The sequence below is a fragment of the Vipera ursinii genome (genome assembly GCF_947247035.1).
Source record: "Vipera ursinii genome assembly, chromosome: 3".
Taxonomy (NCBI): Eukaryota; Metazoa; Chordata; class Lepidosauria; order Squamata; family Viperidae; genus Vipera; species Vipera ursinii.
The window spans coordinates 166,710,506-166,732,964 of NC_139516.1; the positions used below are offsets into that span (position 1 = coordinate 166,710,506).

General features: G+C 37.7%; 1 protein-coding gene and 1 long non-coding RNA gene across 8 annotated transcripts in view; both read right to left on the reverse strand.

The window, feature by feature from the left end:
• OSBPL1A (oxysterol binding protein like 1A) overlaps nucleotides 1-22,459 on the reverse strand; it is a 67,213-nt gene that overhangs the window by 21,846 nt on the left and 22,908 nt on the right. For 6 of the 7 annotated variants that reach the window (XM_083359979.1, XM_083359976.1, XM_083359981.1 and 3 more), the window contains 2 exons: nucleotides 8,392-8,554; nucleotides 6,565-6,721 (listed from right to left, as the gene is read on the reverse strand). In XM_083359979.1, coding sequence (XP_083216105.1) covers nucleotides 6,565-6,721; nucleotides 8,392-8,554 — 320 coding nt within the window. Of the gene's footprint in view, nucleotides 1-6,564; nucleotides 6,722-8,391; nucleotides 8,555-19,336; nucleotides 19,808-22,459 lie in introns of those variants that run through there. The other variant, XM_083359982.1, reaches the window with a different exon arrangement.
• LOC310638712 lies at nucleotides 557-6,548 on the reverse strand. Its single transcript, XR_014492164.1, has 2 exons — nucleotides 2,856-6,548; nucleotides 557-965 (listed from the first exon to the last, which is right to left on the reverse strand). It is a non-coding gene; the product is annotated as an uncharacterized lncRNA (long non-coding RNA).

Consider the following 22,459-nt stretch of genomic DNA (forward strand, 5'->3'; position numbering starts at 1 on the left):
AACTGCAGAAAATCTACTTAGTCCCACTGACCCACTCCTAATATTTTACAAAAAGTAATTCCCAAGCCTCCTTAAGTTCAATACTTCAGCCCCAACCCTCAGCAAATGTCTTCTTTTGGTTGGTTTTTGCCCAATTACTAAAACAATCCCACTTACATTTTACTGAGCAATTACAACGAACAACAGCTTGCATTGTCACCTGCATCCTAGATGAGCACTAGGATCATTCTCAAACTATTCTTATCTCTAATAATTTCCTGCCTGCATGCTTCATTGCAGATGATGCATGTTCAAATTTTCATGTCACGTTTTGCATTGAGTAGCATAGGAGAAGCCAAGCTGCCAGAAGGAAAAAGCAAATTGATGGAAAATGTAGGAAGAATAGTTCCTGCAACCTTTGATTAGCAAAATTGTTAAGACTTCATTAGACTAAATAAAGAAAAAACCAACATCATTCCAAAAGTGAAGACAGAATTGATCAGTGAATGGCCTCTTTCAAAACTGCACAGAAATACACAAATTGTTTTTGGAAAAATTTAATCATGGGTTCTTAGGCATTATCATTAAAAAAAGCTTTTTATTTAATGTACGACATAAAATGTACAGGGCAGTCCCTTGTTACACCTGTGTTATTTGTGTCCAATCAAACTTTGTTCAAAGAATTTGACGGATACTGAAAAAACGTTTGAGATGTTTAGCCCTTGAAAAACATAAACAGTTCCAGGCTATGTGGGTAGAAGTCATAAAACCTATATTTAAACTGTGGAGTATCTTCTTATGAAAATGTCTTTCCCCTGTTTAGAGATTCTATCTTGAAAGAGTCTTTTATCTAATTTATGAATACTATATCTGTGGGGGGAAAAAGCAGTGGTCCTTTCACAGGATAGACCTGCATCCAGTAAAGATTTTGATCTACTTGAAGACAGGAAGTCCCTTTTATAGGACAAGTCCTTCATCCAGGATATCTGAAAGAAAATTCACAAGTGAGAGAAATGTTCTCCATTTCAGAAATAAGCTGTATGAAGATCATCAAAAGGAAAATTCCTTGCATTATTTCAAACTGTGGACCAACAAAAAGTATCTCTTATTTTTAGGATCATGTTTATAATGTTCCTTATTAGTATGAAATACAGGACAATATTTTACAGATGGATCTTTTTTATTCACTTCACTATTAGAATTCATGAGAAGATACTATAAAAGGAGCAAAATACTAAGAAAATGAATCATTTATAAATTTTAGCTGATAAAATGCCTTTCATTTTATATTAATTGCCCATGTCTAACTAGCACCAAAACAACTTTTGAGCTAAAGGTAGTTTGCTAACACAGAAACCACATGTGCATTTAAGGTGACAGAAAATGAAATGTTTTAACTTTGATTGCCTGTTTTAATATTTTTAATCTTATAGTTAATATTTATACTGCTATTTATACTGACATTGTAAGGTGCCCAGATTTGCTTGATAATGAGGTAGATGGCATATAAATTTAATAAATAAATAAACTATGAGATTATGGCTTCAATTTCAAGAAATACATTTTTTCATAATTAGTTTAGAGAAGACAACTGCCAGAAAAACAGTTGCAATACAGTAAAGGACACATATTACTTTTTAGTATAGAGAAAACAAGAAAAGGGACATGTCGTCCATTTAAAATTAATGCTTCAGAAATGCTTCATACTGAATTATTCCAAATATTTATGGCAGTTTCCCCATAACTGTTTGCAAAGCATTAAAAACAAGAATTGTGATAAAAATATTTCAAATTGGCTAGAATGTTTTGGCAAGCTAAATAATATGTTTAGACTATACTACATTGAGTTGATTGATTTGAACAAAAAGATGGCCCAAAGATGCTTTTTCATGAGGAAACTGGACTTTCTTTTTTCTCTTTGAAGATGTTTTGCTTCTCATCCAAGAAGCTTCTTCACCTCATTCTAGAAGCTGCTTGGATTAGAAGCGAAATGTTTTCAAAGAGAAAAAACAAAATCCAGTTGCCTCATGAAAAAGCACATTTGGGACAACCATGACCTGGATGACTGAGAATCTCCATGAACAACAAAAAGATGGAATATAAAAAAGCAAGGGAATGTTAAATTGCTAGTGTTCATGAAAACCGAGCAAAAAACATACAAATAATACCTAGTTTGGTAATGAAACACTCAGAAATTATTTTAAAACAAGCTTGGAGAACAAGCCACAGCCAAAAAACATTGTTAAGTTGCTTTAAAGCTTAATGGTCACAGAACTATGAAAATCTTGATAGGAGTGTCCTGTGGTGGGATATACAATAAATGAAATAAACAAATAAAGTAAGATAAACAGCAATGTATCCGCCATAAATTGAAGATCTGGTTTTAGGCAAATCTTTCTGCCTCTTTATATAATCACATTTGAATATTATTCCCATAAAAATGGGCCTCATCTTTTGATAGTAAAGGGCCACCTTCAATGTTTGGAAGGAGCAGAGAGCCACGGAGGGTGGGCATTGGGTGTGGGACTGTAATGCTGCAAATGGCTGGAAATATTTTTTTGTTTTCATAGCTTTGGGGAAAGTTGTAGAGTTGTATATTTGCTTTCTTAAGCTACTTCAGGATCATTTCATGGCTTACACTAAAGTTTTCATGTGCTTTTTGCCTCAAAATGCCAGTGACCCATATCATCAGCCATTGGAATCAAAGGGATCTTGGGGGTAACAGAAAAAGGGATTCAGATACCTCAGATGTTCTGGGATTGAAAGGCTCTTTAATATGTGAAACAGAACTATTATTGTTTTCTCATTATTACTGAACAGAACCTACTACAAAATGTTGCAATACAATGTTTTTAAACAAGTTGGTACCTGGTTACCTTTTTCAGGATATTTCATTTTATCCCTTTTTTTTCTTCTTCAACTGACAGAATTTGTGGCCATTGCCGAGTTTCTTTTTCCCCCTTTTCTGCAACTTTGGAAATCTTCATATTCTTCTGTTTCACTCATGCTCTTCAGGCCTCAATGGTAGTACTACTCAGAGAATAAACTTCTTAGTGTATAGACATGCCAAAAAGGCAAACTTCTGGTTTGGATCAAAATTAGGAATTTTGAATGAAAATTCCTTTGAAATAAGTGAAATTGGTAAGACACTGTTACCCACCAAGGGGAAAATACTTGTTTTGTTCCTCAGGATGGACATTAGATGCAGAGCATTAGCCAAACATGTTGATCATAATTTTGGTTTTGCAAATATTCCTGGTATTCTTAGCTTCTCCAACCATGTCCTTTCAATATTATATATGTACAGAGAAATAGAACATGAAAAGTATCTCAGTACCTTAGTAATAATCCAAGATTATATCAGTGACTCAGGAGGGTAAAAAAAGCACAGCAAAGCAAATCCTTCTTATGTTAATTTAGTTTTAGCTCCACTGTTGTTCATATCCAAGTCCATCTGGATCACATATTCACAGATAACACTTGCCGGATATCTTTTGCCTAATTGTGGTTTGAATGGCTATCTAACTCTGCTCAAAGCAACAATTTTATTCTTGGTTGAGTATGCTTACAGATCCTGGTCTGCTTAACCATGGCTTGAAATATTTGAACCTAGAATTCTATCTTGATTTATTCCCCTCACCTCTTGCTTATCTACAAAAATACTCAAGCAAGTCCAGTTTTAAAAACTGAAAACTTTATGTGGCTATTTCTTGCTTCTTCTTGAGTATAAGATTATCAGATCTTTCACCCTATAAAATATCAATTTTTATAGAACGCAAACTAATGATGCACAATTACAGATAACTATATAAAATACATATTGAGTTCCCATAAAAGAATGTCCACAACTAAATCCTCAAAAATATTCAGGGAAACACATGCTACAAACTATTCTACACATACACACAAAACTGATACAAAAAGGCTAACTTTACCCACTCAACTCCCAACCAAAAAGCCAAGCCAAAATAATTTATATATATAATTTTTACCTCCCAAAACACATTTAACAAATAAATCTAATTTAAAGAACCCAAAGGCATACACCATATATAACACAATTATCAGCCATATACATACTAAAAAAAAAACCCAGCTCATCAAACTCTAAATTATTCAAAGACTAAATTGACTTTTCCAGCTTTGGGGTATTTGGATATTAGTGGAACAAATAGATAGGAAGCCATTAAATGTGTTTGGTTTGTTGAGCTATCTGACTTGCTCAGCAAATCTTGGTGACAAATCCTTAGAATGATAAATATTACGTGTGATTTCTTCCACTGTTCCATTTCATTTTGCTCTGCACCCAGACCAATCATGACCAAGCTTTTCATTCTGATTCTTGTCTTAATCTAGGTTTGAGGTTTTTCGAAAGCTAATTGTCTTGCCTTCTAAACAGAATGGCTTGCTTCTCTGTTCATTTCACTTCACAAACCCTTTATTGCTGTGGCTCAAATGTAAAGAAACATCTTTATATGTTATAGTGCTAAGTTTTCTGATGGAGCCTAAACTCCTGTCAATGGCTGAGCTTCAAGATCCACTTTCCCCACCTCCAATTCTTCCCTTGAAATAATGTTGAAGAGAAAATCAGTCAATTCATCTGGTGTAGGGTGGAAATCCCCACAGAAAGTGCTGTAATCTACAGGAATCAAAAAAAACAGGAAAGCAGAAAGAACCTTATCTGTTCCACCATTAATTTAAGCAGATTTTGAGGGTGCATAAAAATTGTCTTCCCTAAAACCAAAAATGTCACCATTGCTAGGTCTCTCTTTTGCATGAAACATAAACAATACTACAGTTGTTGACATAACAGGTATTTATTACTTTTCATCAAAAATATGTTTAGAATTAAAACAAAATAGCTGCACACATGTGATAACATATCTTGCTTCCACCCAAGAACACAATTATAAATACCCCACCCCTATTACAAAACATTCAAATATTTATGCTACAAATGCAGCGTAATTAGATGACAAGACAAGCAACCCGTAGAAAAATCCCAAGATAACTAGAAACACTGAACAGCTTTATCTCCTTGGGGAAGTTTGCTTCAAAGCAAAATTTAGACTTGTTTTCCCACAGAGCCATGACAACTGACATCAATACGCATGCAGACATCAGTTCCCTGAGTGCTGCTAGATAAAGAGATTAAATGCTGCAAATATAGTTTGGAAGAGGACATTCACCATAATTGAAATTTTATGGTTCAATTTTACTTCTGAAGAAATATCCTAGCTCAGTGTTTTCAAAATGCTACCACAAGTCCATAAAAAACCAGTAGTAATCTTTAAGCATTTATAAATACAGAAGAAAAAAATGGGAAAGAAGTAAAATATGGGATAAGCTTAGAGATGTGAAAATGCAATGATCCAAAAGCATAATGAGAGACATCTGTAGTGGAAAGTAAAGAAGCCTCAGAGGAATAGGAAACAAGAGCCTGGAGGCTCCAATCACCTCTTGTTTACAATTTTGGCAACTGCATTTTACAATGTTTTATGGACACTTGCCAAATTAGGGCTTGTTTCTTATGCTTAAAACAACATTGAAATCAACACTGCTCGTTTGTGCAGAAAAAACAGCCAACTGACTTAAGGATCCTAGTAGTAATTTATTTAGCATTTTGTCAGGGGATGCAGGCATTTTAGGGACATCATTGGGAGAAACAATACAGGAAATTAAGGATGTTACTATTCAGTGATAATCAAGTGAGATAAGAAAAATTCCTGGCTTCATAACCATTTCAACTTGCTTGGGTTTAGAAATATTTATTCCTCCCTCTCCCCCAGCAATATTCAAGATCATCAATGAAGGAGTCAAAGTTTCAGTAAACACCTGTCTTTCTTTGTAGTTATACTGTCCTCTGAACAGAATGCATTACTGAGCCTACCCACAACTATTCAGATGTTAATAGATATGAGACTTAAGGTTAACTTGATTGCATATATTCTATTTTCATTATATAAGAAAAAAATCATTATAAAAAAGTAGAATAATGACAAGTATTCCTTTAAACTCTATGCAAATTGGAAGGGAAAAAGTACATGTATTAAGTTCTCTCTATAGTGAAACCTGAGAAATTAGGTATCTATTACATATAACTGAGGAACTAGTGTTCTTTGTTAGAGATAAAAACAACAGATGAAGGAGCAATACCTGAATGCAACTCCTCTACACACTTTTTGGCTCTTAATTGAAATTATTGGTTAGCTCCAATTGGTATAAACCTATGAAGGATATCAAGTAACTGAAAACTTAAAAAGCAGCACAGACACATTAAAAAAACATGAAGAAATAAAGAGACAGTATTGATTTTAACAAGGCTAATTTAAATGAATTAGAAACATGTATTGTTAAGAATTTCTCTATTTAGTTTGTGTTATGATAAAGTCATATCGTTCATTTAATATTTTTCCCCAATGTTCATAAAAAGAAAAATGTTCCTGTTAAGGTACAGTTGTTTTGTTATTCTCTGTTCTCCAGAGAAGAGGCAGCAGTATCCCCAATTATCTGTTAGAGGTATTAGATGAGCTTTTGTCACATAGCAATAGAAGCTACCTCTCAGGACACTAGGCAAAACCATACCTGTGTTTTTTTATGCCATTTGATAGAGTCTCTCGATTTTTATTTGCTTTTTCTTCAGACATGTTAGTTGTTATAGTGTCACTAGAGTCCTCGCTGCTTTCCAATGAGAAGCTAGTCACGGTTTCAAATCCAGTAAACGATTTTTCAGATTCTGAATCTACAAGATAGGCAAATGTGAATTTATTAAGCTTCAGGGTTAAGTCTTTCCCAAACTAATTAACAGAATCGACTTACACAGCAATGGTTGTTGCAGTCCTTACATTGTATGCTGTAGATAACAACCACTATGTAGGACAGAAAGACTGGCAGAACACAAACACGAACAACTAGCAGTCAGAAGACATGATGAAAATTCTTTTAATTTCACAACATATAGACAGATTTAACCATAGTTTCAATTGGGAAAATGTGACCATCGTAGACCAAGCCAAGTTCAAAAACACCAGGGAATTTCTAGAAGCCTGGCACTCTGACGAATCAGACATTAACAACATCTGTAGATTATGCAAAAGAGCCTTTCACCCAGCCCAAAAAGGAACAAAAAGACCCAAGCATCTCTCCACCAGCAATCAACACCCAGATTAGCATCGATTAATTCCAAGGTTAAGATCAGTCCAACAATCAAGTAAATAATAACTCAATCAAGAAACTGCCAAAGAAACCAACAGCAAACAGCCCAATCAAAGAATCTCTAAGATCACCCCCACTAAAACTGACAGGCAAGCCACTAGAACAGGGGTGTCAAACTGCCAGCCCACGGGCCAGACGCATCATCCAGAAGCTGCATCCACCTCATTGCCGGCAATGGCAAAACCATCCCGATATGTTGCGCGATGTCACGTCAAGTCGCGAGTTTGACATGTCTGCACTAGAATATAAACTGACAGCAAACAGCACTCCTTACAGCACTGATTATATTACCTAGTTTGGGTAATGAAATGTCTTCAAGAAAACAAGCTCAGAGAGCACCTCAACTACACTTAACAAACCAAGTATAAACTTTATGCTATATATTTAATTAAATATAGTTAGTGAAACTATTCTTCACTCATCTATTTAACAATGCCCCCCCCTTTTGTTACATTAAAAAAACACAACTTAAAAACAGCTGTCTGGAAATCTCTCTGGGAATATATCAAGATTTTCCAGGTTTCATAGTGGCCTAAAAAATTTCATATTGCCATGTCTTTGTTCTGAGGTGTGAATTACTGGCAAAGTAATATATTACACACACCTTAACAAACTCTTAGCATGTTAAATCTAAAAAACCCTTCTTTCAAATCTAACCAAAAAATCAGATTCTTTCATTCAAAAATTCATGAAGGTGCACATAATCAGTGTTTTCATTCCTCACCTTATTCCCTTTTTTCACAGAACAAAATGGTGCCTAAATGGACATCCTAAATAGCCACCAAAATGATAATAAGCAAAGAATAAGCCAAAAGAGGCAAGATATTTGGATTTTTCGCAACACAGAAAGTAACAGCAAGAGTAACATTTGAATCTGATAAATAATTCTATGAGGGTTACACAGATAAATTGTAGTAATGTATGAGATTTAGTAATCTAATCTAATAACAATATGCAAAATGTTATAACCTGTTTTATAAATTCATCCCCATTTCTTAATTTGGTGCCTGAGCCGGTACTTACCATACTTAGCTTTTGAATCTCTCATAAATTTCTTTTTCATTAAGCTCTTAATTTGCATTCAACAAATTGAAGAGGAATACAGACTATATATTGAGGTGTGTGTATCCATTATTAATATCTATATATGTCTACCAATCATAAATACATTGGTGCAATACATTTTGACATACTTACCTGATAAAGCATCATAGAACTGTTCCTCACTAAGGATGCTCAGGGGGGGTGACCCTTTGACTAGCGATTGCTCTAATTCATGGTGTTCAGTGGCTAGTGTTTCTAGAGCTTCAGATAAGATCTTATTTTTCTCTTGCTCATGCTCCAGTTTCAGATTCCTTACCTATAAGTAGAAACACATATGAATAAAATTTAATCGCTGCCAAGAATGTGAGACTAAAGGTTATTTCAAGAATAGGCTTCAGTTTACAACCAAACCATGTCAACAATCTTTAAAAAGCAAATTAAAAGGTAAAAAGTTATATCATTCAGTTGCTTTATGATTTTGTCACACTGCACTATTTCAGAACATTACAAAATAGAAATATTTAAGAAAAAGACTTGACTAGGTGAAAACTGACAACTAAAGTTAAAGCAATATGAAAAGTAATACATATTTGCAGTTTAATTATACATTTATTAACAGCTCTATGTAATGCACGGAACTACTATAATGAATTTCGGCATCCCTCTGCCCAAGCATTTATCTCATGCTTTCATAAAGCAGACATTTTGCACATTACCAATTTGTTAAAAAAAAGCACACCCACACTATTCTTCTAGTTTACAAACACAATTGTAAGCAATTGTTATTGGCCTTGAGTAACTCAATTCTCCCCTTCATGGATTACTGCCTTGTCGTGGCGAAGGGGCTTGCGTAATTCAATAAAGCTATGAGCTATGCCGTGCAGGGCCACCCAAGACGGACAGGTCATAGCAGAGAGTTTCCACTGGAGAAGGAAATGGCAACCCACTCCAGTATCTTTGCCATGAAAACCCTATGGACAGTAACAAAAGGCAAAACGATATGACGCTGGAAGATGAGCCCCTCAGGTCGGAAGGTGTCCAATATGCTACTGGGGAAGAGCAGAGGGCTAGTACTAGTAGTGCCAGAAGGAATGAAGCGACTGAGCCAAAGCCGAAAGGACGCTCAGCTGTGGATGTGTCTGGTGGTGAAAGGAAAGTCCGATGCTGTAAAGATTTTTTCTCCATAGGAACCTGGAATGTAAGATCCATGAATCAAGGCAAGCTGGATGTGCTCAAACAAGAGATGACAACACTGAACACTGACATCTTAGGAATCAGTGAACTAAAATGGACAGGAATGGGTGAATTTAATTCAGATGACCATCAGGTACTACTGCGGGCAAGAATCCCTCAGAAGAAATGGAATAGCCTTCATAGTCAATAAAAGAGTAGGAAAAGCAATACTGGGATACAATCCCCAAAATGACAGAATGATCTCAGTTCGAATCCAAGGCAAACCATTCAATATCACAGTAGTCCAAGCCTATGCCCCAACCACTGGTGCTGAAGAGGGTGAAATTGACCGGTTCTATGAAGCCCTACAGCACCTTATAGAACTAACACCAAAAAATGATGTCCTTATCATCATGGGGGATTGGAATGCTAAATTACGAAGCCAAAACATAACCGGAATAACAGGCAAGGTTGGCCTTGGAGTACAAAATGAAGCAGGGCACAGGCTGATAGAAATTTATTTATTTATTTATTTATTTATTTATTTATTTATTTATTTATTTATTTATTTATTGGATTTATATCCCGCCCTATCTCCCGAAGGACTCAGGGCGGCTAACAACAAAACATATAATAAGTACAGAAATTAAGATAAAAATAAAATTAAAATCATCTGTGCAATAAATTAAAATTAAAAACTAAAAATAAATTAGTCAAGAGAATACGATGGTCATAGCAAGCACTCTTTTCCAACAACCCAAGAGATGGCTCTACACATGGACATCACCAGACGGTCAACAAAGAAATCAGATTGACTATGTGCTCTGCAGCCAAAGATGGAGAAGCCGTCTGCTGCGGCTCCCAGCCACCCGGTGCGCGCGCACCTCTCCAAATGGAGAGTGGCACCGCCCGTTTGGAGAGGTGCCGAAAGTGGCAGCTTCGGAAACGGGCCGCTACAGCTTCCTCAAAGAGCGGCACCTCTGCCTGTTCGCGCGGAGGTACGCGCGCACCTCTCCAAAGGTTTGGAGAGGTGCGCGCGCACCTCCGGTCGTTCGGAGAGGTGCGCGCGCACCTCTCAGAATGGGCAGGGGCGCTGCTCTATGAGGAAGCTGCCGCGGCCCGTCTGCAAAGCTGCTGAAAGCGGCAGCTTTGCAGACGGGCCGTCGCCGTCGGGCAACCGGGAACCGGTTCCATCTCACTTTTTAAAAAAATGGCAACCGCGTGAGTCTGCGCATGCGCAAAAAACCGTTTTGCGCATGCGCAAAACTTTTTTTTGCGCATGCGTGTGCATGGACACACGCACGCGGCTCCCACTTTTTTAAATTTGTGATGGAACCGGTTCCCAGTGGCTCTTTTCCTTTTTTAGGTTGCCGATCCCTGCTCTATACAGTCAGTAAAAACAAGACCAGGAGCTGACTGTGGCTCAGACCATGAGCTTCTCATTGCAAAGTTTAGGCTTAAACTGAAGAAAGTAGGGAAAAGCACTAGGCCAGTCAGGTATGAATTAAATCATATCCCTGTTGAATATACAGTAGAGGCGACAAATAGATTTAAGGAATTAGATCTGATAGACAGAGTACCTGAAGAACTATGGACAGAGGTTCGCAACATTGTACAACAGGTAGCAACTAAAACCATCCCAAAGAAAAAGAAATGCAAGAAAGCAAAATGGCTGTCTGAGGAAGCTTTGCAAATAGCTGAGGAAAGGAGGGAAGCAAAAGGCAAGGGAGAAAAAGAAAGATACGCCCAATTGAATGCAGAATTCCAGAGAATAGCTAGAAGAGATAAGAATGCCTTCTTAAATGAACAGTGCAAAGAAATAGAAGAAAACGATAGAATAGGAGGACCAGAGATCTCTTCAAGAAAATTGGAAAGATGAAGGGAACGTTTCATGTAAAAATGGGCATGATAAAGGACCAAAATGGCAGGGACCCAACAGAGGCTGAAGAGATTAAGAAGAGGTGGCAAAATTACACAGAAGAACTATACAAGAATGAGCTTAACGTCCCTGATAACCACAATGAGGTGGTCACTGACCTCGAGCCAGACATCCTAGAATGTGAAGTGAAGTGGGCCTTAGAAAAACTGAGCAACAACAAAGCTAGTGGAGGTGACAGTATTCCAACTGAGCTATTTAAAATCTTAAAAGACGATGCAGTAAAAGTGCTACACTCAATTTGCCAGCAAATTTGGAAAACTCTACAGTGGCCACAGGATTGGAAAAGATCAGTTTACATTCCAATTCCAAAGAAAGGCAGTGCCAAAGAATGTTCAAACTATCGCACCATTGCACTCATTTCACATGCTAGTAAAATTATGCTTAAAATCCTACAAGCTAGACTCCAGCAGTATGTGGATCAAGAACTACCAGAAGTACAGGAAGGATTTCGAAGAGGCAGAGGAAATAGAGATCAAATTGCCAACATATGCTGGATCATGGAGAAAGCTAGGGAGTTCCAGAAAAACATCTACTTCTGTTTCACTGACTATGCTAAAGCCTTTGATTGTGTGGATCATAACAAACTGTGGCAAGTTCTTAAAGAGATGGGAGTACCAGACCATCTTATTTGTCTCTTGAGAAGCCTATATGTGGGTCAAGAAGCAACAGTGAGAACTTGACACGGAACCACTGATTGGTTCAAAATTGGGAAAGGAGTCCGGCAAGGCTGTATACTGTCGCCCTGCCTATTTAACATATATGCAGAGCACATCATGAGAAAGGCAGGGCTAGATGAATCAAAAGTTGGAATTAAGATTGCCGGGAGAAATATCAACAACCTAAGATATGCAGATGATACCACTCTAATGGCAGAAAGTGAAGAAGAACTAAAGAGCCTCTTGTTGCGGGTGAAGAAGGAGATCCGGCCCTCTCAATTCCTGGCAAATAGATGGGGAAGAAAGGGAGGTAGTGACAGATTTTATTTTCCTGGGCTCCAAGATCACTGCAGATGGGGACTGTAGCCAAGAAATTAAAAGACGCTTGCTTCTGGGGAGGAAAGCCATGGCAAATCTAGACAGCACACTAAAAAGCAGAGACATCACCCTGTCAACAAAAGTGCGTATAGTCAAGGCTATGGGGTCTTCCCAGTTGCAATGTATGGCAGTGAAAGCTGGACCATAAGAAAGGCTGAGTGCCAAAGAATTGAGTCCTTTGAACTATGGTGCTGGAGAAGACTGTTGCAAGTCCCTTGGACTGCAAGGTGATCAAACCGGTCAGTCCTAGAGGAGATCAACCCTGACTGCTCTTTAGAAGGCCAGGTCCTGAAGTTGAAACTCAAATACTTTGGCCACCTAATGAGAAGGAAGGGCTCACTGGAGAAGAGGCTAATGCTGGGAAAGGTTGAGGGCAAAAGAAGAAGGGGACGACAAAGAATGAGGTGGCTGGATGGAGTCACTGAAGCAGTAGGCGTGAGCTTAAATGGACTCCAGAAGATGGTAGAGGACAGGAAGGCCTGGAGGAACGTTGTCCATGGGGTTGCGATGGGTCGGACATGACTTCGCAGCTAAAAACAACAACAAACACAATTCTAAATAATCTTTTCATCACTCTGAGCTTGGGTAACAATTTTACTTGAAGATCAATTTCATAGACTAGGGCACTCGGCCAACCTACTGAATAGGCCTAACTTAGAATATACTACCCACAGGAAAATTTCCTGTCATTTAATTTGGATACTAAGAATATGGCTGCTTTCATATTCATAGCAAAGTCATTTTCTATCTAAACCATAACATCAAATAAATGATATTATCACTGAACATACTATATTTGAAAAAAAATCAATTTGTTTTGAATTCAGTTATCTAGTTTTTACTGACTTGAACCATATTATGCTAATATTGTAAATAAGCCTTATAACCTGGCAGTTAATTTCCATGCTATATTCAAAATATTGGTACTGATTTTTAAAACTGTCAAAAGGTAGCCTAACATATCATAGATATTTTAGGAGCTTCCGCTATGTGTGTCCTGTAGGGAAACCCTATTTTCAAATTCTTTTATACGCAACCCTAAAATAGCATTTTCCAAATGTTGGATCTTTTCTATAATAGTACCTTCTACGTTTGGAATTCCACAAGATCCACCTCTGACAGGCTTTGACAGTTTGGATTTATGCTGTTTCTACACATTTTAACAACACAACAGGTTTATTCATGATAAAATTTAAACATGCTTTAAAGCACGGGTGTCAAACTCCCTGCGTCATGTGAAGTGTTGCGACCTGCAACTTTGTTTTCATTGCTGGAGCTGGAGTGGGCATGGTCTCCATATGATGCAACCGGCCCATGGGCCGGCAATTTGACACCCCTGCTTTAAAGCCTGGCTTGCTTAAGAAGCAAAAGCCCTTGCCTTTGTTTATATAAATTAGCCTCATGTAGTTAACTATACAAAACATTTTTTATAACATTGTACCAAGCTATTCATTAAAAACTCAGGAAAATCTAGGGAGAACCTAGTTTGATGCCTACATTTTAACAACTAGAAAATAATTATTTTAAAATTAAAATGCCTTCACAGAAAAGACCTTTTCTATGTAGCCATTCATATTATGAAAACCATGATGAGAGACTGGAAGAATGAAAAGGAATTGAAACTCAACTGATGCTGATGAAGGAATTCAGAGTTGGAAAGACTCTCTTGAGTAAGACTGTGAGAAGCTGGCTTATAGGTCTTGGATAGTACTAGTTACAGATTTTTAATTTTTCTGTTCAAAGGCTATTATATAAGATGGCAAAAGTCAACAGCTCTGAGCTCATAGCAACGATTCAACTAGCACATCATAACAACTTCATTCATTCTCCAAACTACGATTTGCAGAATAGTGAATGAACACTGTGTTTGCATACACCTTTATTTTGTCCTCTTCCATATTCCCAGTGTACTTCATTTTCTAAATTAATCAATTAATCAGTTAATCAGTCACCCATGCACTTGTGACCTCTCGTCTAGACTACTGCAATGCTCTTTACATGGGGCTGCCCTTGAGAACCACTCGGAAGCTTCAGCTGGTACAGAGTGCAGCTGCACGAGTTCTTTTGGGGGTCTCCCGATACTCCCATACTACACCTCTGTTCCGTGAGCTGCACTTGCTTCCAGTTGCCTTCCGAGTGAAATTCAAGGTGCTGGTGATGACATACAAAGCCCTACATGGCATGGGTCCAGATTACCTGCGGGAGCACCTACTGCCGGCGTCAACGTCCCTCCGTCCGGTACGTTCCCACAGAGAGGGCCTCCTCAGGGTACCACCGGTCAGAGAATGTCGGCTGGTGACCCCCAGGGGGAGACCATTCTCTGTGGGTGCACCAATCCTTTGGAACCGCTTACCAGCTGAACTCTGGATGGCCCCTGACCTTCGCTCCTTCCGGCGTGACCTAAAAACTTATCTATTCGAACAAGCCGGCCTGGCCTGATGGATTTGGGTTTTTAAAATTATTTAACTAATGTATTCTTATTTTATTGCCCTGTACACCGCCCTGAGTCCTTCAGGAGAAGGGCGGTATATAAATCAAATAAATAAATAAATAAATAAATAAATAAATAAATAAATAAATAAATAAATAAATAAATAAATAAACAAACCTATAATTCACCATCAGATCTAAACCAATAAACTACATTTTGAGTTCTAACTTCAAATCAAGCTTGTAAACAAGGTCTGAACCTAGTTTCTATTCAGAAAGAATAGAAAACTGCAGCTTGATTAAATTAAAAATTAAGCTTTGAATGTGTGAAGACAACACATAATCCTCTTTATAATCCTTTTGATATAGCTACTGGAGTAACAGTTTTGTTTCCTACTTATAGCACTATTCTAATAATTTCCAACTGCTGCCACTGTCAACCTATTCTATAAAGCACTGAGCAGAAATAAGTCTATTTTCTGGCCAACAGTATGATGTTCTAAATATAGCAAGCATCCACCTAGTTTTCTCCATATGATCATATACCTGAATATATGATTCACTAAGGAGAAAACATGATATCCTTTAGTCACTGCTGCAGAAAAAAACTGATAACTAAGGTAAAGCAAGTTCAAATTCAAACTCACACTCTTGATTTTTTTAAAAAAGAATGGTTCTAATTTCTGTATAAAATAGTTACTAACTGTAGCAATTGTCCCTCCATTTCACTAAAGAGTGCAAGTAATATTAATTATACAATTACCAGCAAGAATAACAAACCAGACATTATGAATCCTGAATAAATTCTAGTACATTAGTGGTCAATCTGTTGGTGTGGATCTCCCATAGTGGCCATGTTAAGAGAGGTTTCTGGCATAAGTTCAAAAACTTCCATAAGATCCTAAATTGGCCATATCTGCTCTAGTAAATATTTTATTTCGTATTAGAGGAATCCTGACAAATAAGAACTTACAGTACTAATTATCCAATAAATTTCTGACAAATAACCTATAGTACTAAATATCCAATAAAATTCTGACAAATAGGAGCCTACAGTACTAAATATTCGACACAATAGCTAAAGAAAAAATCTGAGATTTTTTTTCTTTAGATATTGTATTAGATATTTAGAACTGTAGGTTACAAGAACATGTAACATTTTACTGTATATATGTCTTGCAAATGAATACCTTTTCATTTTTGTGTGGCTAAATGAAGGATTTCAAGTAGAAGTACTAAAAAGGGCAGTCTGACCATGGGAAAGCAGCTTATTGAAATAAACAAAGCTGGAACAGGTGCCCTGTAATTTGATAATAAAGTTCTGTATATCCATCCTGGGTGTGAAATATAAGATTAAAACAAAGCAATTTTCAAACAAACATGTCAGGTAATCCCAGAATTATCATTTTCTAGTAGACGATTATGGCATCTGAAATAGGCTCAAGACAAGCACAAGTTAAAATATTCCAAAGCAGATTTTTAAACATCCACATTTTCCAGATTATGACTTTCAATCTCATTCTGGAGACTAAATTAACAAAGATTCATTAGTAAAGTTAATACAAAGTCCAGTGAATACAGCTGGATTTCTGGGCAGATTACCATGTGAGTAGCAAAATTATTAGAGACCAGCAAGGCGTTATTCCTCTTTTCAGCCAACAACTGAAATAGAATAAAATTAATTCAGCTGTATACTCATAAACCTGTAATATTAACCACTGCTGCACCATTAGCTGATTTTTATTTCTAGGAAAAGTTTAAACAATGCAACAAATATATGATCAAACCTATATTTATGTATAAGTATTATTATAAAACAAAACTTGTATGCAACTTATTCTACATGTTGCTAATGAAATACAAATTGGACAAAAATGAAATGAAAAAAATAAAATGTGAGGTTATTCCTAGATACCTATATCCTTATGCCAGTATATCTTTTACAATCCTTGCTAAGTGTTGACAAAGATCCTTAAAGCATACAACAGTTAGAATTTATGCTAGGTAATACAATAAATACAATAACCCTACATAATACAATAAATCAGGATATTAAACATGGCTGAGATGCCTTCATTTGGTTTTATAGCTCAAATGTTTTTTCTGAGGTTTCTGAGAATTTCCTTTTTAAACCCTTAGTGCTTTTATGGGACCTTTTAACATATTCTAAACAATTATCCTAGAAGACAGGATTCTAAAAAGATTAATATATTAATTCTTTAAAAAGTTTAGAATGAGTGACACAAGAATATTGTATTTACATATTAGTACACTGAAACACCTATACCACATGGTCAGTTCTGCTTAGATTTCTATTCCATCTTAATTTTCTTAAATTTCAAGATTGTGTGCACGTTTTCCCTATTTTTCCCTACAACTTAACTCTGTGAAGTGTGTTGGACTGAAAGCATGATCTCTTGGTTTCTACTACAAAATAAAACAAAATGGCCTTTGTTTCCTACAATTTGAAAACAGGCTTTGGAATGCAAAGCATAAAAAAATCTGTAAAGGAAGTAACGAGAATTAATATATTGGATCATTTTCTGGTAAGCACTAAATTATGTTCAGAGGCACAGCATTTATGGTGAGTGCAATCTGAAAAGGATATATGCACATACTGTGAGAGTTTGTTGCCAGCTGTGGCTCCCCATCATATGTGCATAATCCAGTGTATAATCAATCTATCTGGGAAAACTTCTCAAATGTCCCGTCCTCCCCAAATGGTGAAAGAGAAGTATGTAGCCTTCACCAGGCTGTGGCTATTGAAAAAAAAGGTGAGTAGAGGTTTACATGCTTAGCCTTTTCTTACTACCTGAACTGCACCTCCTCGGATAATCATCCAGGTATCCCCTCTTATCCTTCCATCCAGAACCACACACCTGCACAGCAGTCCTGCATCTTTTCTCAAAAGACCATTCTTCCCATTCAGATGTCTTAACATCTGAAGTGTACCCCACTTGGGTTACAAAAATCTACATAACCATCAATTGGAAATAAATATTTAACATGTTCCTCTGCTGGTCATCTGGATATCTGCAGCTTGGATATAGTAGCCCACTACGAGGTTTATTGAAGGAATGGAACAAGTTGTGATCCCTATGTGACTGCCTTCCCTTTCTCTTGCATATTTACACCGCTTCACATAATGTAAAGAAAGACATGCTACCATTAGCATTGTAACAATAAGTATATCTATGTAAGATATTCTTTGTCAAAGAAATGGCTTTAAGACCTCAGATTTACAAGAAGCATACAATGAACATATTACCCAATATTTTTTTTTAGTGGCAAGAATACACTAAAAGAACTGTGGAGATTGAATATTTCCCCCCCCCCCAAATAGGCTCTTGCCTTTTGTCCAATTAGTATCTTCCAAATAAATCTATTTCCAAGAACTGTTATAACAATGACAGCAGGAAGTTAAAGATGAAAAGTCAATGCAGCAAGTGAAAAGAAACGCTAAAGCAAAATTTTGTGGATAAGTGATTACAGAAAACTAAAGTAGATTAAATTAAGCAGTAGCTTTTTAACAAGTAAAGTTGTCAGTACTTGTCATCCTTTGTTTCAATTTTCCAATCTGAGAAAAATGTTATTTCTCTGGAAAACCCTAGTAAACACAAATTATAAAGATTAAGATTACAATTCTAAACACATTTACTTCTCAAAGACCCCAAAATTACAGAAAAATGCTTTTGAAAGTAGATGGGCTTGTTACTTGGTTTTTCCGCTATAATTAGAATGAAGTGAAACTGTCAGATTTCCAGCTTTCACTTCGGTACCCCTTTCAGACTTTTTTTTTTAACCGTGATAAAATTCAGTTTCTGGGGCGATTGCATCTATATACAATTTTATACATGTACAGCTTTCAAAACCTAATTAGTATAGTTCAACTCTACAGCCCCAATACACCTGACAGCCTATTTATCACTATCAATATATTCTTATAGTAATATGACCAAATGATCAGTGCCAATGTTGAGTTTGTCTTGAAAATATCATTCAGTTCTACTTCAAAAGGAGATGAAGAACATGATCTTATGTTAACCAACACAGCATATCATGAAGCAGCCAGAGCACTCTTAAGTGTCTCTTTGTTACAATTCTGAAGCTTTCTTTGCAGCCAATTACTTGATTTTATGGCACATTTTGACTGTAAACCACGTGTTAAGACTGTATACAATTTATGAAAACTGTGTCAGTTTATAAAAAAAAAAGATTATCACTCCAATGAGAAGAGGAATTCCAAAGTCAAAGAAAATCCGGGAAGGCAGCTACCGTATTAACTTTCAAGCAGTTATATGACACCAAAACCAGTAAATTAGCCCCTCAGTTTTAACACGACCTTCAAGGACAGGAAAAGACGACCAGAACTTTTCCAAATAAACACGGAAGGCCTCCGAATGAGGTTAGTCCCCAAGTCTATAGCTTCGTTTCCCCCCTCCCTGTCCTACCGCAAAGTAGGACGCCAAGGCGGACTTGCCGTCCTTCCCCAGCACGCAAATAACCGCGTCACAACACCCACCCGGCCAGTATCCCCTCCTCCGACTCCGTCAGGACATTGCTGACCCTGTGGGCAGCCCGGCGGGGGTCTCTTTTTGCTCCCCGCCCTCGCCGCTTTCTCCCTTCGCTTCTCCTCTCCAGCCGACCCTGCCGCTGCTCCCGGGACCGGCACCTCTGCAGGGTGTATCGCGAGAGCAAAACAAGGCCGGATGCGCTGCTCTCCGGCGGCAGAAGACGGAGGTGGGGGGTGGTAGAAGGCTGAAGTAGGGTCCAGACGCGCGGTTTTTGCCCTTAAGCGAGGAAGGACGGGTGTTGTTACAATTCTGAAGCTTTCAGAATCCTGGCGCCATTCCAGCTTAATTAGGATGCCTGCCGTTGTACCAAGCAGCCGGTAAAGCCCGGAGCCGGCCCCGGCCCTGGCCCTCAACTGCCGCTTGGGCGATGCCAGGCGGTCCCTGCTCCTTCGAGAGTTGTTGGCACGCGCGGGCAGAGCTCGACGCTCTTAAGAACTTTTCAGTCCCCAAGGACAATAAACAACGGCCGGATGCATCGAAGAAATTGGATGCCTTAAGCCTCGTCACTCAGTTAACCCAGTTCGGACAGAAATATTTCTGCCGGGTCCTAAAGGATATAATATACAGACGTAGCAAACCGCATGGAAGCACCTGCCTTCTGAAGAAGAATTGCCCGCGTCTCCCTTAAAGGGACCCAAAGACATTCGTTTTAGGAGCGCCAGAGGTCTTCTCCCCACTAACTGATTTGCGGCGGACAGCAAGCCGACTGGAACAACTTGTTTCTGAATATGGTTTATTTTAAGGTTATTTTAAGAGTTGGCCACATCAGCACCGTATTGTGGAACTCTAGCATAAGCACACACAGATATATGATGTTTTTCAAGCAGTACCATAGATTCATTGGGTCTGGTATGTATGTAATCCAATGAATCTACCTGGGAATGTATGTATGTAGTCTGTCTGTGTCTGTCTGTCTGTCTGTCTTGGCGTATTCGGGTCTTTTCCCGTGTAGGATTGAGGGTGTCTTGGCGACGTTTTGACGAGGTCCCACTCGTTATCTTCAGGCTGGTGTCTTCGGTTTTGTGCAAAACCGAAGACAGCAGCCTGAAGATGAAGAGTGGGACCTCGTCGAAACGTTGCCAAGACACCCTCAATCCTATATGGGAAAAGACCCGAATATGCCAAGACCTACATACCTATACCCATGAAAATCTATGAAAACACACACACACACACACACACACACACACACACACACACACACACACACACACATATATACTGCTCAAAAAAATAAAGGGAACACTTAAACAACACAATGTACTGTATTTAATAGTAGGATGTCTTATCTTGTGTTCCCTTTATTTTTTTGAGCAGTATACATACATATATATACAAAGACACACACACATAGATACATATACATACACACACACACACACACATCTTAAAAAGTGAAAAACTACAACAGCATAAAGTATGACAATATGGTAAACAATTACAATTTTATGTATAATTATCTAATGCAAACATTTTAGAATGTGCATACATATATGGGAGATTTTATACACACACATATATGTATAAAACACACACACACACATATACATAGACACATGTACACTGTATATATAAATGCACAGCAACCTCCTCACACCTACTATGATGGATGCCCTGTGATCATCTGATCATCATTTGCAAACTTCTCTGCCAGCTGCTCCAGAAAGTCAAAATGATTGTGCACAGAAAGGTGTTCCTGTGCTGGGGTAGAAAAATGAAGCAAAGATCTTGAAAAGCCAAGCTTCATTTCTCTAGTCCACTGAAGGAATTCCCTTGTATGCCTGTGGAGTGTGGGGGCTGGTGGAAAGAACTCCAGTGCTGAGCTGGTGAAATGGAAGCAGGAATCCTGAAGATATGAACTTCATTGTTCCATCCCAGTTTCTCTTCCCCACAGGGAGGAAAGAAGAAATCCTGCACCAGGCTGGAAAAAGGAAGCAGAGATTGTGAAGATCCAAGCTTCATTCCTTCAACCTAGTGGAGGAATTCACTTCTATGCATGGAGAGGAGAAGAACTCCTGCACTGAGTTGGAGAAATGAAATGGGGATGCATCCCACCACAGGAGTCCTCTTCTGAGCATGGAGGGAAACTGCTTGTCCTCCTTTGGCTGGCAGATGTTTCACTCTGTCCTCTTAACTATTGTAATTGGGAGACCTGGGCTCTGTCCACTTAAAGATGGCTTTATTCAAACCCAACATTCCAGTCCTAATTGTAGTCACAAGTGGACAACTACCTGTAATTCTTTTTTCCATTCATCATTTAGCTTTTGCATATTAAATTGATTTATCAATAACAAATATCTCTGAAAATGATTAGTAGATTTTTTCAGTTTTAAAAGATTTAACTAGTTGTTCTAGTATCTTGCCTATCAGAAGCTCAAAATACTGCTGGTCCAGACAGTGTTGTTAATAAGTGTCTGCAATTGATAGTGAATACACACACATTTTGTATTGGGAATTGCATAGAATAATTGACATTCATTCCCAGGAAGATTCATTGGATTACATACCAGACCCAATGAATCTATGGTACTGCTTGAAAAACTAATTACTCTCGGATTTAAGAGTTGTTCAGCCAAACAACACTTAAGATTGCTTAGGAAAACAAGCACAATGAGACAAAAACTAGTTCTGCACACTATCCTAAATGTTTCAATAAATTCCATTACATTCAACGGGTTTACTCCATAGTACATTGTAACTGCTTACAAAACTCATTATTTTTGTTGTATGCTATTTTTCTGTAGTATTTTTAAAATTCATTTTCTGAGATAAAATCTTATCTAGCATTCCCTCCCCCCACTTTTTTTTAAAAAGGCACTAACATCAAGGCAAGGTCAACAGGAAGGGCTATGCTACAGAAAGACATCAAGGAAAAGTGCCCATGTATATCCAATATATACATTAATGGGTACGAATAGCAAGAGCTGGCTTAATTACACATTTTAAAATGGATCTTAACCACATCTATATTTAGCATATGCAATCCTATGAAACATTATACAGAAATATGAACATGAGATTCTGCCCAATTTTTTTCACCTTAATGGTAGCAGAAAACCAAAGGCACTACA